The 15825-nt window shown below is 62.1% G+C and overlaps 1 protein-coding gene across 2 annotated transcripts; it reads left to right on the top strand.

The window, feature by feature from the left end:
* The first annotated feature begins 6157 nt into the window (after window positions 1-6157).
* CDK4 (cyclin dependent kinase 4) lies at window positions 6158-15518 on the top strand. Of its 2 annotated transcripts, none has more exons than XM_077838743.1 (8): window positions 6158-6233; window positions 7158-7391; window positions 9470-9605; window positions 10070-10237; window positions 11614-11723; window positions 12744-12794; window positions 14244-14379; window positions 14663-15518. In XM_077838743.1, exons 2-8 carry the CDS (start codon window positions 7174-7176, stop codon window positions 14753-14755), a joined length of 912 nt encoding a protein of 303 aa, XP_077694869.1. In that variant the 5' UTR covers window positions 6158-6233; window positions 7158-7173; the 3' UTR covers window positions 14756-15518. The 2 variants fall into 2 exon arrangements, with proteins under 2 accessions (XP_077694869.1, XP_077694868.1); XM_077838742.1 differs by lacking the exon at window positions 6158-6233 and adding an exon at window positions 6438-6604.
* Window positions 15519-15825: the final 307 nt, after the last annotated feature.

Raw genomic sequence — 15825 nt, 5'->3', positions numbered from 1 at the left:
CCCAGGGAGTCTGAAAGCTGCGATGGGCCAAGGTGTCCACTAGGGGGGCCCAGCACACCATGAAACGCAAGAGACTTCGGGGTTGAGCTTTGCAGAGCTGGATCTCCTCCCCTTATACTGTCCCCCCGCACCCCAAACTGGGGAACAGGGGAGGGAAGTTGTGGAGGGTAAATCCCACTTGACTGGGGATTAAGTGCAAGGATGTGGCTCTGCTGGAAGGGAGGGCCGCAATCAGATGCATCCCATGCAGCTCCCCGAATCTGCTCTGCTGCAAAGGCCTAGAAGGTCGGTGACGTCCCCGCAGAGCTGGCAGGCCTCTGGGGTTTAGGGTCCTGGCCTGGAGCTCATCCTCTAATGCAGAACCAGGAAGAGCCCAGCGCCTCCTGCAGGGGGTTCTAGGAACTGCGAGCCCCATCCCAAAGCATGGGGCAGTGCAGAAACTGCAGCAGTCATTCGACGCTCGTCAGAGGGAACACGGGGGTTAACCCCCCCAAATGCCATAGGGCATTAGAAGCTCTCCCGCCAACATAGCGCTTTGTGGGGTGTGACTTATGTCACTTGCTCAGGAGGGTGGAATGTTCACCCCCCCGAGTGACACACGTTTCGCAGCATACACAGTAATGTAGACAGAGCCTTAGGAATGAGCCCCGAACTCACTGAATTCCTCTGAGCAGGAACCTTCCTTGTAACAACAGGACTCGATTCAACCTCGGGCCCAGAGGGGCAGCACATAACGCTGGGTCTCTATTTCAGCCCTTCCCTGCCGTGACCTGCGTCCTCAGAAGCAGAGATTGCAGCGGGTTTATAAGCCACGTTAGAGCCTCGAATATTGGGGCTTTAGCCAAGCGGTGCATGGGGAGCCCAGGCCTGGAATCACCGGGGCAGAAGATCAGACTTGAGGTGCATCAGCAAAGCTGGTTGTGGAGAGGCCAATGCTGGAAAAGCAGGAGATGCTGTGGGCAGGGATGGACAGCCCAGACCCTCCCCACCCAGTGCTGGTTAGGGTGTCCCACTATTAGCCCCTCTTTCTTCTGAACACATGCACCAGAAATCAAACAAACCCCAACCCCCCCACACCCTTTTTTGGTTACAAAGAGCCTGGAATAATTCCTTGAGAAATAGCTGGGAGACACCTTGGGAAATCTCCTCCCTGTCTTTGCTGCCACTCCCTACCTCCGCTTGAACCCGTTGCTAAAATCAGACTCCATGTGAAATGTACAAAGGCTCAGTTTTCGGTTCCGAGTCCCTAGGGTACTTGGGGTGCGCCAGGAGATTGGCAGACAAGGGGAGACCAGATCCCTGCCTGGCACTGCTGATGTATGGGGACCTTTCCCCATTTCCTTTTGTTACTATCAGGAAATGCCAGACACCCATTCAAACCACCCCAGAGCCCTGGCTCGCTGCAGTGAGCTCCACCACTTTGCCACCAGGTGGCACCAGCTTGGATCCCGCATGAGGGGGCATCTTCCCCTCCACCCCACTTTGCTGACTCTCTGGGCACATCTGATGCTAGTTTTGGCTCGTCCACAGCCCTGGAGCCGAAGCCGTGTGGCCAGCCCTAAATAACAACATGAGTCATGGCAATGGGCAGCTTCCCAGATGAAAGGAGCAATGATGTCTTGAGCTGATTTAAGTGGCTTCAGCTAGTCATACAGCTTAACGACCAAAAGGCCGTTTACAGTCAGGTCCCCAAGCGGTCCTTGTGTCGGCCTCCTTGCCATGCTCCTTTGCTCCAGGCCGGGCTGAAGAATTGCCAGGGCAGGCATGGCATGGAGCATTGCCAACCGTAGTGCCAGGGCGAGGATGGAGGGAGGCTTGCTGGGCTGCAGTTTGCATGAGCAGATGCTGCTATGTTTGGCTGCTAGCTGGGGGCTGCATTGCCCGTGGGGTTGGCAGGCGGTTGGGGATGCAAACACCACTGGAAACTGCAATCCCCTGAGCTGGCTGATGGGAGGTTGAATGTCCAGGATCCCAGATTCCCTCAGTTTAGACTCTTAGAAAGGCTATGGCAGCACTTGCTCCACCCCGCAGGAAGCCTGGCAGGGTGGGGTTAACACCCTGGGACTGGCAGCCAGAGGGGCCCCACATCTTGCCAACAATATGGCAAAATCGCATGAGACAGCTGAAACCAGAGGGAGAGGAGAGCAACCTGGCAGGAGCTGGTGATGCGGTGTCCCAGCATCACCCGTGCGCTGCAAAACCCCACCGGTATGACACAGGGCCACAGGCTGAGCCGAGTCCTTCGTTCCTGGCTGGGTCTGGGCTGCAAGAAGCCTTTGTTTTATGTGATTGTCTGGGCGATGCTGCTGCTGACCAGCCCGGCTTAGGCACCTTAGGATGCTGGGGGGGGGGGGGGCACCTCTGTGATAAATGAAGGGCGGGGGAGCTTCCTTTTATGGACACCCAGACAGCCAGTAGCTATAAAATCCCTCTTGGTAGCGGTTCTCTAATTGCTCTACCTGCACAGGGTTTAAAAGTCTCCCTGCGAGGCAGAGGTAAAAGGAAGTGAGTGGGCACCTGGCCAAAAGAGCCAAAGGGAAGGCTAGAACTTTTTAAAATTGAGAAAAGACTCCCCTTTTGTCTGTCTGTTGTTCTCCCAGGGAGAGGCGGACAGGACAGAGCTGTGCTGTAAAAAGCTTGGGGCCAGGTATGAAAAAATCCTCAGCATCATACCTAGAAACTACTCATGTAAAACCCCAGCTATGTCAGTAGGTCAGGAAAGATCTAGGAAGGAGCAATTAGGTTTATCCCTTTTATTTCTTTATGGCTTGTGGATTCCTCTGCGCCATCCCCAGGTGCTTTTGTTTTGCTTGTAACCTTTAAGCCGAACCTCAAGAAAGCGATTCTGGGTGCTTAATCCTTGTAGTTGCTCTTTTAAAATCTAGCAATAGCCTGAGTTCCCAGATGTATTTTCTTTCTTGGTTTTTATTAATAAAATTTAGCTTTTTTTAAGAACAGGATTGGATTTTTGTGTCTTAAGAGGGTTGTGCACAGGTTGTTTAACTAGCTGGTGGCAACAGCTGATTTCCTTCCTTTTTTTTCTTTCTCAGCTCTTCCCAGGAGGGGAAGGGGGGGGGGGCGGGCGAAAGGGCTTGAGGGCAGTGATGAGCTGCCAAAGCCTGAAGAACCGGTTCCTTCAGTCAACTCGGGTCTTTGGCGGCGGGCCCTTCACTCGCTCGGGGTCTGCCGCCGAAGGCCTGGAGTGCCACCAGGTCAGTAAAAATTCTCAGCCAGGGGAGCCTCCCCAGGCGGGAGCTCGGGAAGGCTGGACAGGATGGTCCTGAGGGCCGGGTGTGGCCTGCGGGCCAGAGTTTGCCACCCCTTTAACAACCAGTTCTAAACCGGGTTCAAAATTTAACAACCGGTTCGCATGAACCGGCTCCAGCTCACCACTGCTTGAGGGTACCCCACAGGAATTCCCAAGTGTGTCTTCCCGGGCTGTCAAAGGGGTTCTGCACTTGGGTGGTGGCAGCATCTACCCATCCAAGGTCAGAGAAAAGCTGTAACCTGCGGAGTTTAATACGAGCCTGGAGTGGCCAGTATTAATTTTTAGAATCCCTGCGGGCCCCCACCTTCCGCACTCGGAGTGCCAGGGTGGGGAATCAGCCTTGACAACCTCCATTAAATCACCACCGCGGCAGCCACAATTAGTGACCAGCAGATAACAGAATCCAGGGGCATGGGAATGGAAAGATGAGGCAGCAGCTTCCAGGGGTTCTCCTTGACGGGGTCCAGCTGTGGGCGAGATGCGGTGTGCACCACGGCTGGGAAGCCGCGAGGACCCCCATCCCCGTGGGCTGGGATGCAGGGGGAGGTCGGCAGGACATGCAGCAGTGATTATGCATCCAGAGCTTTAGTGGCATGAGACTGAATCCCCGAGCTGGCATGGCCCAGGAGGAGAGAGGACCAGGGGGTGACACGGATCCCAGTCACAGAGGAATCTGTTGCTTCCAAGGGGCTGAGAGAAGGAAGAAAAGTCTGCATGGAGAGACACAGAGGAGCTCCCTTGGGGCAGCCCCAGCCCCAGCACGAGCTCTGGGGGCTGGAAGCAGCACCACGGCCCAATCACCTTTAGTGGCCTTGATTCAACAGATTCAAGGGAAGCCTGCCTGAAACACCCAGTGAGGCCGGTGCTGCGACCTGGCACAGACCTGTGCACAATGGGGTCCTGGTCTGAGACTGGGGTTCCTAGCTGCGTCTTCTCTTCCTAGGCTGGAGCACCAGGAAGATAACAGCTCACTACTGGGGCTAGCGATGCTAGAGGAGATCTGTGTCGGGGTGCTGATGATCCAGAGTTCAAGCCCACAAAGGGGACGGGCGTGTTACACCAGACAGGCGGGTCCCTGGGAGGCTTGTGCTGCTTCCTTGGGGGCCACCAAGGGGCGGGGGAAGAGCCTCAGAGTTGCCCTCCAGGGGCATGATGTGGGTGTTGGGGGATGCCAGGCTGGGCCCCTTCAGAGTAGCACCCCGCACCTCAGGCACCAAGGACGGGTGGGGCTCTGGCAGGGAGGCCCAGATGGGTCATACCCTGGCTCCCCCAGCCGCCAGGGGACATGGCTGTCAGCAGGGATCAACATGGGGGCGGCTGGCCCCTTGGCACACAGAGCAGGCGGCCGGTGGCCTTATTGGGATCCAGGAAGTGCTACTGCTTCCACTGCTAAAGGATCCCCTCCCAGGCTAAGGGGGGGTGGGGGGTCCACAGGACCTGGAAAACCAAGTAATTAAGGGGGACAACTAATGAACAACAGGGACAGGAGTGCGGTCAAAGGGTCAAACACAGGGAACCGGATGGGGACACCGAGCAGAGGACCCCGGACAGCGCCCACTGCTCCTCAAAGGTGTCAAGGGAGTCAACGGACGCCGCCCACAGGAACTCTGCCCGGAGGCGTGAACGGACAGAGGATCGGAAATAGGCCCCACAGTCGCAGGAGACGCCATTGGCCAACCTCCTCACCCTGGTTTTATAGATGGCCACTTTAGCCAGGGCCAGGAGGAGGCTGACCAGGAGGTCCCGCGACTTAGCAGGGCCACGGACAGGGAGTACATAGATAAGGAGGTGAGGGGAAAAGTGCAACCAAAATCTTAACAAAATATTCGTGAGGAGCTGGAATAGGTGCTGCAGCCTTGCGCACTCCAGGGAGTCGTGCGCCAGGGTTTCCCTCACACCACAAAAGGGGCAGGTGTCCGGGACTGCAGGCGGCCAGTGGCCCTGGGCTGGCAGCAGTAGTAGGGCTGTTATCCCGCCCTAGAAAGGGAGCGGGCCTGGGCCAGGGGGAGGGGAGCTCGGCTTCGTCCCACTCCGCCCCTCCTGGGAGACAGGGACCCTCGAAACCTGCCCAGAGCCACGGAACCCGGGAGTCCGGGCTCCCCCGCCTCCCCAGAACCAGGGAACCCAGGAGTCCGGGCTCCCCCCACGGAACCAAGGAGTCTGGGCTCCCCCGCCTCCCCAGAACCAGGGAACCCAGGAGTCCGGGCTCCCCACACGGAACCAAGGAGTCCGGGCTCCCCCGCCTCCCCAGAACCAGGGAACCCAGGAATCCGGGCTCCCCCCACAGAACCAAGGAGTCCGGGCTCCCCCGCCTCCCGAGAACCAGGGAACCCAGGAGTCCGGGCTCCCCCGCCTCCCAAGAACCAGGGAACCAAGGAGTCCGGGCTCCCCCCAAGGAACCCAGGAGTCCGGGCTCCCCGCCTCCCAAGAACCAGGGAACCTAGGAGTCCGGGCTCCCCCGCCTCCCCAGAACCAGGGAACCCAGGAGTCCGGGCTCCCCCCAAGGAACCCAGGAGTCCGGGCTCCCCGCCTCCTGAGAACCAGGGAACCCAGGAGTCTGGGCTCCCCGCCTCCCGAGAACCAGGGAACCCAGGAGTCCGGGCTCACCCGCCTCCCGAGAACCAGGGAACCCAGGAGTCCGGCACCCCCGCCTCCCGAGAACCAGGGAACCCAGGAGTCCGGACTCCCCCGCCTCCCGAGAACCAGGGAACCCAGGAGTCCGGGCTCCCCCGCCTCCCCAGAACCAGGGAACCCAGGAGTCCGGGCTCCCCCCAAGGAACCCAGGAGTCTGGGCTCCCCGCCTCCCCAGAACCAGGGAACCCAGGAGTCCGGGGAGGGGGAGCTGCTCCATCGACCTTCCGGCCGGCCCGTCTCGCTGGTTCCGGTCCTCCGGCCCCGCCCCCGCCCGGGCCCCGCCGCCGACACCCGCGGCCCCCGGCCCCGACCGCTGCGCTGCCACCTCGGGGTGAGTCCGCGCCCCCCCCCCGGGCCGGGCCTCCCCCCCGAGCCCCCCCCCGCGCTCGGCCCGCCAGCCCCCCCCCGACCCCCCGCCAGCCCCCCCCGGTCTGGGCATTGTGCCCCCCCCCGCACTGACCCCCCCAAGTTAGTCCCTGCCGCGGGGGGGGGGCTGGTCCGCATCGGGATTCCCGGGGCAGCCCAGGCTCCGTCCCCTCCCCCACAGCACATGGTGCGGGCCGGGGTGGGGGCAGGGCTGGCCGGGGCCGGTGTGGGGCCGGGGTGGGGCGAGCTCTCGGATCTGAGTCTCGCCAGCCACCGGACCGGGGCCGCCCTCTGCCCGGCGCGGCCGGAGCAGGGCTTCGGCGCTGAAATGGCCAGGTGGGGCGTCTGTTTTGGTAGGGTCGCTCCTGGGGGCCGAGCCCCACGCCTCGTGTGCTGCTGCCCAAGGGGTCTGGGGCCGAGGACGCTGCGGTTGTAGGGTGGCTGTGGGTTTGGGGGGCGAAGGGGGGGGTTGGTGCCGTTTTAGGGGGGCGTGGGACACCTGCAGTGTGTGTCGGGGGGGGGTGTCTTTGTGGTGGGGTTATTGAGGTTGTGGGGCAGCCGTTCTGGGGTCCTGGGTGCTGGGCAATTGTGGGGTCGCCCCGGCTCTGCTACGGGAGCCCCATATTGTGCGTTTCAGGGGCGGGGTGGCAGGTGACGCATTTATCGTGGGCAGGAGAGGGGGCCCCATGGTATCCGAGAGCCTGGGATGGAGCTGGGGGCGGCAGGCTGGGTATCCGGGTCGGGGGGGGTGGGGGGAAGCGGGCTGGGCGATGGGGTGAATCTGGGGGGCTGGGCAGTGGCGTGCAAGAGGGAGCAGGCGGGGTGGCTAAGAGTTCATAATCCCCTTTGCCGGAGTCGCCGCCTAACCTGCCGCCCCCTTCCCTCCTAGCCGGCGCGGTGCCAGGATGGCGAAGGAGATGCGGGCGCAGTACGAGCCGGTGGCGGAGATCGGCGTCGGCGCCTACGGCACCGTCTACAAGGCCCGGGACCTGCAGAGCGGCAAGTTCGTGGCCCTCAAGAACGTGCGCGTCCAGACCAACGAGAACGGGCTGCCGCTCTCCACCGTGCGCGAAGTGGCGTTGCTCAAGCGCCTGGAGCATTTCGACCACCCCAACGTCGTCCGGTGAGGGGCTGGGGGGCGGCTGTGCGGACGGGGCGGGGCTGGGAGGAAGCCGAGCCCCCGGGGAGGAATTGCCCACGGTGCCCGGTCACATGGGGCCGGAGGGCGCTTAGTTTGTGTTGGCGGGAGTTTGGTTTTGGGGACCCAACAGCCGCTTCCCTCTGCGCCCCCCTGGGATAAACATCCCGGGCTGTGCAAGAAGGGGAATCAGTATCCCATAGGGGGTGGGGGCTCCCCTTGACTTGCGGGTGTGGGGGGAAAGGCAAAGGGGGCTTGGGGTGTGGGTGGGAGGCAAGGAGCGGGAAGGGGTCCCCGATCTGGGGTCTGTGTAGGAGACACACGGCCAGTCTGGCCTGCGGGGTTGGAGTGGCCGTGCCGGGGACAGAACCCTGCCCTGCTCTCTGGGGCCTCTCTTCCTGTATGAGCTAATCCCTGGGAGCTGGAAGCAGCCCCAGGCCGCTCTGCGCTCGTTTTGCCAGCTCTGGGAAATGTGCGGCCGGTTCTAGGAATTGAGCCGCGGTCTGGAAGCTGCCTCCTCCCTGAGAGCCCTGAAACGCCAGCCGCGGGGAGGGAGAGCGCCTGGAGCTGGGCCGTGGGATGGCCCAGCTGGCAAAAGGGCGGGTTTCCACTGGCAGAGGGTGTCCGTCCTCCCCCCGCTGAGGGGCCCGCCTGCGCAGGGGGAGGAGGCGCGAGAGCTGCTCTGAGTCTTGCCCGGCCTTGGCCCCAAGGTGTTCAGAGGCCCGTTGCCTTAGCCTTTCTCTGCCAGTCGGTTCCGCTCCGCTGGGGGTTCTGCTGATGCCAGTCTGGGGCACTGCTGGCTTTACAGAAACCCTGGGGTGAAGGCAGGAGGGTGGGGAGAGCTCCAGGGAAGGAGGTCACTGGTGGTGGGGTCCCCATCCTGCCCCTCTCCCGGCTGTATAAGACGCTTGGGGGTAAATGGAGACGTTTTAGGGAGCTTCTAAAAATCCAGCCTCAGTAGCAGGGCCTTGGGGGGAGGGGGCGGGGGCAGGGCTGGGGGGACGTGTGGCAAAGCATTGGGGAGGGGGGTGGATGCCTGGAGGCAGGGGGTGCGCTGGGGGTTGAGGGCAGCTGCCTCTCAAGGGACTGTAGCTTTTTGAGCACCGTCCTGCTGCTGTCTGAATGCTCCCCGGCGGCCTCCTACGGTGAGAGGGGCTCATGGAGCCGTCCCGACCCCACTGCGAAGGGCCTGGCCCAGGCATACTGCCCCGCAGTGATCTCCGGGGATGGGGACCCCGCTGCCCTCGGTGCGACGGCTCCCCCTGTCAGAGGGGCTTGCAGGGGCCGGTTCTGCTGGGCTCCGTCCCTTTGAGTCGTGGGCCCTGAGGGATGCACATGGAGTTTCCATTCTGTCTGCCCGTGAGCCAGCCCGGTCCCCCCGTCTCCTCCCTGTTACCAGCTTCACAGACGTTTCCCAGGCAGTTCCCAGCCCCTTGCCTGCCTCTCTGTGCCAGAAGGCAGTGCAGTGCGGGAAGGATCTCCGGGTCCTGTGCTGAAGCCGTGGGGCCGCGGGAATCGCTGATTGAGTTAGCCAGATAAGAGTCTGGAGCCCTGCTCTGGGCTATCTGGCGGCAGGATCTGCAGCTGGGGAATCGAATCAGCCCAGTACTGGCTGCAGCTCTGTTATTGGGCAGGGGTTTGATACTGTGAGCTCAGGGGCATGCTCACAACAGGGGCTCAGGAAGCCTGTCCCCAAATTACCATGTGATATAAAGCATGGGGGGCAGGAGAGGGGGCTGTAGGTTGGGATTGAGGGACATTGGCAGAGCTGTGTGTGAGGCAGGGGAGCCCAGGGCTGGGATAGCAGGGGGCTGCGGGTCAGGAGTGAGGGGCATTGGCAGAGCTGTGATCCATCCCGCTAGATGGGCCTGGGGGTCCCATCAGTCCCGCTTTGGGCCCAGACAGCCTTGGTCCTTCGCGCTGTGTCGAGCCGGATCATTGGGTTCCTGCAGCTGTGAGCAGGAGCCCCGCTTCCAGAGCATGTGTCAGATCCCTGCCTGGCCCCTCCCTCCCTCCCTCGGATCCCCAGCCCCCGCCAAGCTCCCTTCTCCGCCCCGCTGCAGGTTGATGGACGTCTGTGCCACCACCCGGACGGAGCGCGAGACCAAGGTGACCCTGGTGTTTGAGCACGTGGATCAGGACCTGAAGACGTATCTGGACAAGGCGCCGGCCCCAGGCTTGCCAGTGGAGAAGATAAAGGTACATGGGGAGCCGAGCCCTTGGCTGTAGGGACCTTCGTGGTGCCCCCGCCCTGCGGCACCCCCTGCCCTTGTGACTGGGGCAAAGAAGGGCTAAGAGGGTGATCGGGGAGGGGAGAGCTGCTCGCCCAGAGGAGGCTCCAGGAGTTGGGCTCATTCAGCCTAAACACATGTGAGTGCTCTCCATCAGTATAGCCGGGGGCTGCCCAGGGGAGGGACGAGCTAGTGAAGGCAAAAGACAATGTTGACCCAGGGTCTGCAACAGCCTCCAGTAGGGGACAAACGATCCAACTGGTCCGGAGCTGGAGCTGGATAGCTCTGCGAATAGGATGACAAGACGGGCTCTGGGGCTGGACTCGATGCTCCAGGAGGGCCCTTCCTGTCCTGTGTCCCTGGGCCCAGCCCCACACGCGCTGCTGGGGCAGGCGGGGAATCTGACCCTGCACTCTCCCCTTGCTCGGCCAGGACCTGATGCGCCAGTTCCTGAGCGGCCTGGACTTCCTGCACTCGAATTGCATCGTGCACCGCGACCTGAAGCCGGAGAACATCCTGGTGACCAGCGGTGGGCAAGTGAAGCTGGCGGACTTCGGCCTGGCCCGGATCTACAGCTGCCAGATGGCCCTGACCCCTGTGGTGAGCACTCCCGGCCCTAAGGCCTGTGCATGTGGAGGGGGTTGGCGGGGCAGCCTTTGGCTCCTGGAGCCTGGCTTTGAAATGCTGAGGGGCCTCCTCCCCTGCGGTCCCGCACTTGTGCCTGTGATGCAGATGCCCAGCTCCTTCCTGGAATATTCTGCCTTTGGCGCTGGGGCTCCTGCTGCCGTGGGGAGGGGATTGGTCAGTGTCTGACCTGCTGCCATGGGTGGGGCTGGGGGCTGGGAGCCGTGTGAGCCTGAGTCAGCCTCCTCCTCTGCTGCAGGCATCTTCCCCCTGGGTCGGCCCCGAGCCCGAGATCCTGCCCTGGGCAACGGGCTCCTTCCCCGGGCCGGCCTGGGCCTGCTCTCGCTGTCTGTGCTCCGAGCAGATGGGGCAGCAGCCCGCTGGGTCCCCTCTCTGCTCTGAAGGGGGGATTTCCCCAGGGTTCGGAGCCGTCCAGACACACGTGCTTTCCGGTTACCCCCATCAGTGGGATCTTCACGCAGCTTCTACAAGGCGCTGTCCCGAAGGGGACCCTGGGGAGACCCCCGCCGTTCCGAGTGGCCCCCCTGCCGCCGATGCTGGTGGGAGCGGGGTGTGCCGGGAACCTGGCAGGGGCTGGGCGCACTCAGACATCATTGGTCTGAGCTCCCGGGGCCTCCAAGCACAGGGGGGAATGATATAGCTGAAGCTCATGGCTGTGTGAGCAGCAAAGGGGTCTGACTCGGCAGCTCCTCCTTCTCTGGGGGCTGGAGATCCAGGCCCTATTCTGAGGCCCCCTGCCCTGCCAGGGGGCTGAGAGATTTTGGGGTTCTCCAAGCTGCTAACTTCCAGCTCTTCGCGGGGCCTGGAGCCGGGGCCTGGGGCAGCCCCGCCCGGGCAGGCTGGGTCTGTTGCTGTCGGGGGTTACCCCGTCACATCTCCACGGAGATGAGCTCCAGTGTGGTGGGTCCCTGCACTGTGGGGGGAGGAGGCGCAGCTGCAGGCTCCGGCAGCCCCCATGATGCTTCCCCCCAGCCGGTGGGGTGCGTGGAATCTGTAGGGTAAATATTGTGCCATAGGCAGGAATTGGGACCGGTGGGTGGGGACACTCAGCCTAAAGGCATTTCCTGCCTAGCAGGGACCGGGAACTCTGAGCTTCCAACCAGCCCTGGAGAGACTCACCCTCCAGGAGATGTGGGACTCGTAGGCTGCTTGCGGGAGGGGAGCCCTAAACCCCAGCAGGCTTCTAACCGGGGAGGAGAACACAGTCTGTGTCTGGGAAGCATCAGGACGTGTGGCCTTGGGGGCTGCCTAGCCAGGGGTCCTCCCTGCCCTGTGGGGGCCCCTCTTGGGTTGTCGCCCCCGTCACTCCTGACGTGACTGTGCCCATGCAGGTGGTTACCTTGTGGTACCGCGCCCCGGAAGTGCTGCTCCAGTCGACCTACGCCACCCCCGTGGACATGTGGAGCGTCGGCTGCATCTTTGCCGAGATGTTCCGGCGGAAGTGAGTGTGCGTGGGGAGGAGCTGGGCAGGGGCTGAGCAGGGCCGGGGAGCCGGCACTGGGGTGCCTGCAGACACAGGGCAGGCATGGGTGGCGTGGGCACGTGCAGGGTCGCACGGGCGGGTCAGGGCATGGCTGGGTGTGTTGCGGGTCAGGGCGTGGCTGGATGTCCAGGTATAACTTTGAACCCCACCCATCCACAACCCCCCAGGGTGGCATCTCCCCAGCACCACTTAACTAAGGACCCCAAAGTGCTTGATGCCAGGGGGTTGGTCTTGTCAGGTCCCTTTTCTGGGTGGAAGGCGTCGTGCCCAGTGTCTCACGGAGCCAGGAACCCTGACTCCCAGGCTCTTGCTCCGACCAGTCGGTCACGCTGCCTTGCGGTAACATGGCCCTGCTGGGGACTAGATGGGCACGGCTGGGTCGGCTCTGGGCTCCAGCTAGCAGCAGATCATGATGGGGAGCCCACCTGCTGGTCTCTGCCTCCCCCCTTCCCCCCCTTGCCATAGTTTAGCAAGCGCAGCTGGGAGACAATTGATTAGGGCTGAGCCAGGAACTACCCCCCTGCTTGGCTTATCGGCTCCGCTCTGTGCTGATAGACGGGGAGGGGCCCCTCGCTGCCAGATCTCCCCTCCCGGCCTTGTGGGCTCGGCTCTGGGCCTCTCCAGGGGTGGGGGGATGTGTGAGAATGAGCCTGGTGCCCAGCCAGCCCCTTCTGTGCAGGTCATGGCTAGCTTGGGGAGGGGGAGTTGGGCCCTGGCCTGTTACTGCCCTTGTTATTGGCCCCTCTGAGCCCCCCCCCTTTGAGCCTGTTAAGTGGGGCGGGAGGGTGATGTGGATGGGAGTGTGTGCACATGCAGCCACCTCTGAGTGGGGACGGAGCAGCTGAGCATGCCGCAGTGGAGGAGAATCCCGGCTCTGGTTCTGATATGGGTTCTGCCCCAAAGGGAGTGGGGATGGGGCTAATGGCGGGGAGCACGCCCCACTCTCAGCTCAGAAGCCAGCCCTTCTCTCCCCTGCAGGCCCCTCTTCTGTGGCAACTCAGAAGCCGACCAGCTGGGCAAGATTTTTGAGTAAGTTGTGAAGCTTCCCTAGTGTCTTGTGGGATGGGGCTGGATGTGGGGCCGGGGGGCATCCTGGGATCTCAGCTTGGGAGGGGGATGGGACTCATTCAAGCAGCTCTTGAATGAGGCACTAAGGGCCGAGCCAGGGTGACAGCTGCTGATTGATGGGACAGGGCGGGGCAGCTGCTTCTGGAGGTATAAACAAGAGTTTGTGGGGTGGGGGGCTGCTGGGTGCTTGTCTCCTTTGTCCTGTTAACTCTCTGGGACGCTCAGTAAGCGACCCACCCTGCCGCGCTCAAGATCAAGCTGGGTCCAGCCTTTCCCCCCACGGGTGGCCAAGAAAGGAGGCGACCGGCCACATGTTAGTCGAGGTTTTTTTTTGCCGCATGGGGTGCAGAATGTCCAGTGAGCTGCCTTGCGCAAGTGGCCCGGGGCCCAGCGCCGCGGGCTGCGAGCAGCTCTGTGCTAGAGGAGGGAAGGTGCATTTCAACCCTGGGGCCGAGGGGGAGGTAGCAGTGCTGGTGGCCGGGTTTGCCTCGACGAGGTGACGGGGCTTCGAGCTACCCCTGCCTGGTCTGCCCAGGATTGGAACCCAGGTTAGTTAGTTACTAGGTGTATTACGGTAGCGCCTAGGAGCACCCATCACGGACCGGGACCCCTTTGTGCACGGTGCTGCGCGGACAGAACAGAGCCGGCCCTTGGCCCAGAGAGCAGCCGCTGTGAACTTTTAATTAATTTAATTCTTTTAATTCTTATTAATTTATTTATTAATTATCTAATTATTTCATTCTTTTAATTAATTTAAGGTGAACACGGGTTACCGTAGCGGGGGTTAAAAAGGCCCCTTTGTTCCTTGCAGATACGAGGCTGGAGGGAGGTGGGAGATATCCTGCTGGGAATCGCGGGTGAGACTGCAGTCAGCCCTGGCCTCCCCAGAGATCGGAACTGCGCCGGGATAGGCTCTTGTCTGAAGAGGCTGGAGCCGTGTAGGGGGCAGGAGGTGGGACAGGGAGTCACCAGTGGGTCCAGGAGCCTGGGCTCGGCTCACAAAGGGCTTGTCAAGGAAACGGAAAGGTGGTATCCTTGGAATCCCATGCAGCCTTAGCCTGTGGAACTCACTGCCACAAGGGCTCACGAGGCCGAGAGCTCGGCAGGCTTCAGAAGAGAATCCGATCCCGCCCCATGGACAATGAGAGAGCCAGAGAGAGAAAAATACCTAGTTTTTAAACAAGGGATCAGAGTCCTTTAGCCTCAGGGCAGAGGGAAAACGCTGGCTGGAGTTAGTAGGGCAGGTTGTTCCCTCGCATCCCGGGCAGGGTTCCTCTCTCCTTCCTCCTGCCCTTGGTTGGATGGGACAGTGGGCTGCGTGGACCTCTGCTCTGGGCTGGCAGTGCCCATGTCCCACCCCCTCCCTGCTGCCCCGTCCCAGTCGTTCTCTTCTCTCCTCTCCCCCCGCAGCATGATCGGGCTCCCGGCAGAGGACGACTGGCCCCTGGACGTGGCCCTGCCGCACTGCGCCTTCACGGCACGCTCCCCGCAGCCCGTGGAGATGTTTGTGCCAGAGATGGAGAAGCTGGGGGCACAGCTTCTCTTGGTAGGTCAGGGGGCTCTGGCAATGACATGCCCAGGGGCATCGGCAGAGCTGGAGGGTGGGGAGCCCAGGGCTGGGAGAGCAAGGGGCTGCGGGTTGGGGAGGGGGGTATCGACAGATGAGACAGGACACAGGGGCCTGTTAATTGATCCTTACTCTTTGAACACCCAGTTGGCTCAGGTGGCCCCCAGCTGATCCACTGGAGGGGAGCCTCAGACCTGAAGTCCCTCTCTGTGGGGGTAGGGTGGGGTCCGTCCCATTTAACCCTCTCTCCTCTCCTCCGTAGGAGATGCTGACCTTTAACCCCTACCAGCGGATCTCGGCCTTCAACGCACTGCATCACCTTTACCTCCAGGACAAGAGCCTGGTGGAGGGGTAACGCCCCAGCGCCCCCCACCCCCACCCCGTCCCCGCACGGGGACCCAACGGAGGACTTGGGAGAGCGCCTGTTCTGCACCCGCCCCACGCCCCCGGGGGGGGGAGCCGCCACCGGCATGCACACGGAGACGGACTCGAGCAGGCAGCGAGACGTCTCCCCCCGGGGGACGCTGGGATTCCGGTGGCGTCTCCCCCCTCCCCAGGCGCGTGGTCCTGGGCAGGCCTAGCTCTGGTTAAGGTCAGTTTGTGTTAAGAAGGGGCCCGGCGGGGCCTCACCCCGAGTTCTCACGGACACTTTTGAGTCGCCTTTTGTAACCGTTTACAAGATAACTGTTGCTGCCTTATCACATTCCAGCCTCCTGCCGCTGGTCTCAGCCCCCTCCTCCCCGCGCGAGGGGCTGAGAGCAGCGTGACGGACCCCTCCCGCTCCCCACGCTTGGGGCAGGTGGGTTGATTTTTTTTTTTACAAGAAATATTTGCGCGCGGTTTTTCTACTACCAGGCGGTGGCCAGGGCAAACTGCCGGATTCTTGGTGCACATGTGGGAGTTGCTTCCTTGAGGGTGGATTGGGGAATCCCGGGGGGGAAGGGGATCGACAAGTTTATATTTATAATGATTGTTCTTGGACACTTAACTTTTTTCTTTTATCGGCTCTAAAAATGGCCAGAGCCCAATAAAGGGAAGGCAGGGGGCTGGGAGGGCAGCGCCCGGACACACCTGGCTGCCCTCGCGTCCAGCCCCAGCCCAGCCTGCTTTGTCCCTTGGCTTGCCTGAACGTGTCTTGGGTTTGAATGGTGCGGCTGAAAAGCTGGGACCGCACCCCCTCATCATGTGGGGATCAGAGGTCCCCTTCCTCTGCTCGCTGCTGGACCAGTGATTGTGGCAGGTTACAGGGCAAAGTTAAGGGGTCGCTGGAGTGGAGGCAGCTGGGCATTGCCCCTCATTGCTCTTGATTGGCTTGTTCACCCTTGGGTCTGACATCCGGGGTGGGCTGTCAACCCCAGGAAGCGGGCACCCCTTCCTCTGCAGCAGTGGACAGAACCATGCCCCCTGCTCCCATCCAGGCTGCAG

Source organism: Eretmochelys imbricata, chromosome 20 (assembly GCF_965152235.1).
Source record: "Eretmochelys imbricata isolate rEreImb1 chromosome 20, rEreImb1.hap1, whole genome shotgun sequence".
Taxonomy (NCBI): domain Eukaryota; kingdom Metazoa; phylum Chordata; order Testudines; family Cheloniidae; genus Eretmochelys; species Eretmochelys imbricata.
This window is presented reverse-complemented; position numbering and strand designations above follow the sequence as displayed.

Bases quoted from the DNA above. Each gene is read 5' to 3' on its own strand.
- CDK4 (XM_077838742.1), top strand. From the start codon at position 6,453: ATGGTGCGGGCCGGGGTGGGGGCAGGGCTGGCCGGGGCCGGTGTGGGG. The intron at 7,392-9,469 runs GTGAGGGGCTGG...GCCCCGCTGCAG, and splicing joins GACCACCCCAACGTCGTCCG to GTTGATGGACGTCTGTGCCA. The intron at 14,380-14,662 runs GTAGGTCAGGGG...TCTCCTCCGTAG, and splicing joins TGGGGGCACAGCTTCTCTTG to GAGATGCTGACCTTTAACCC.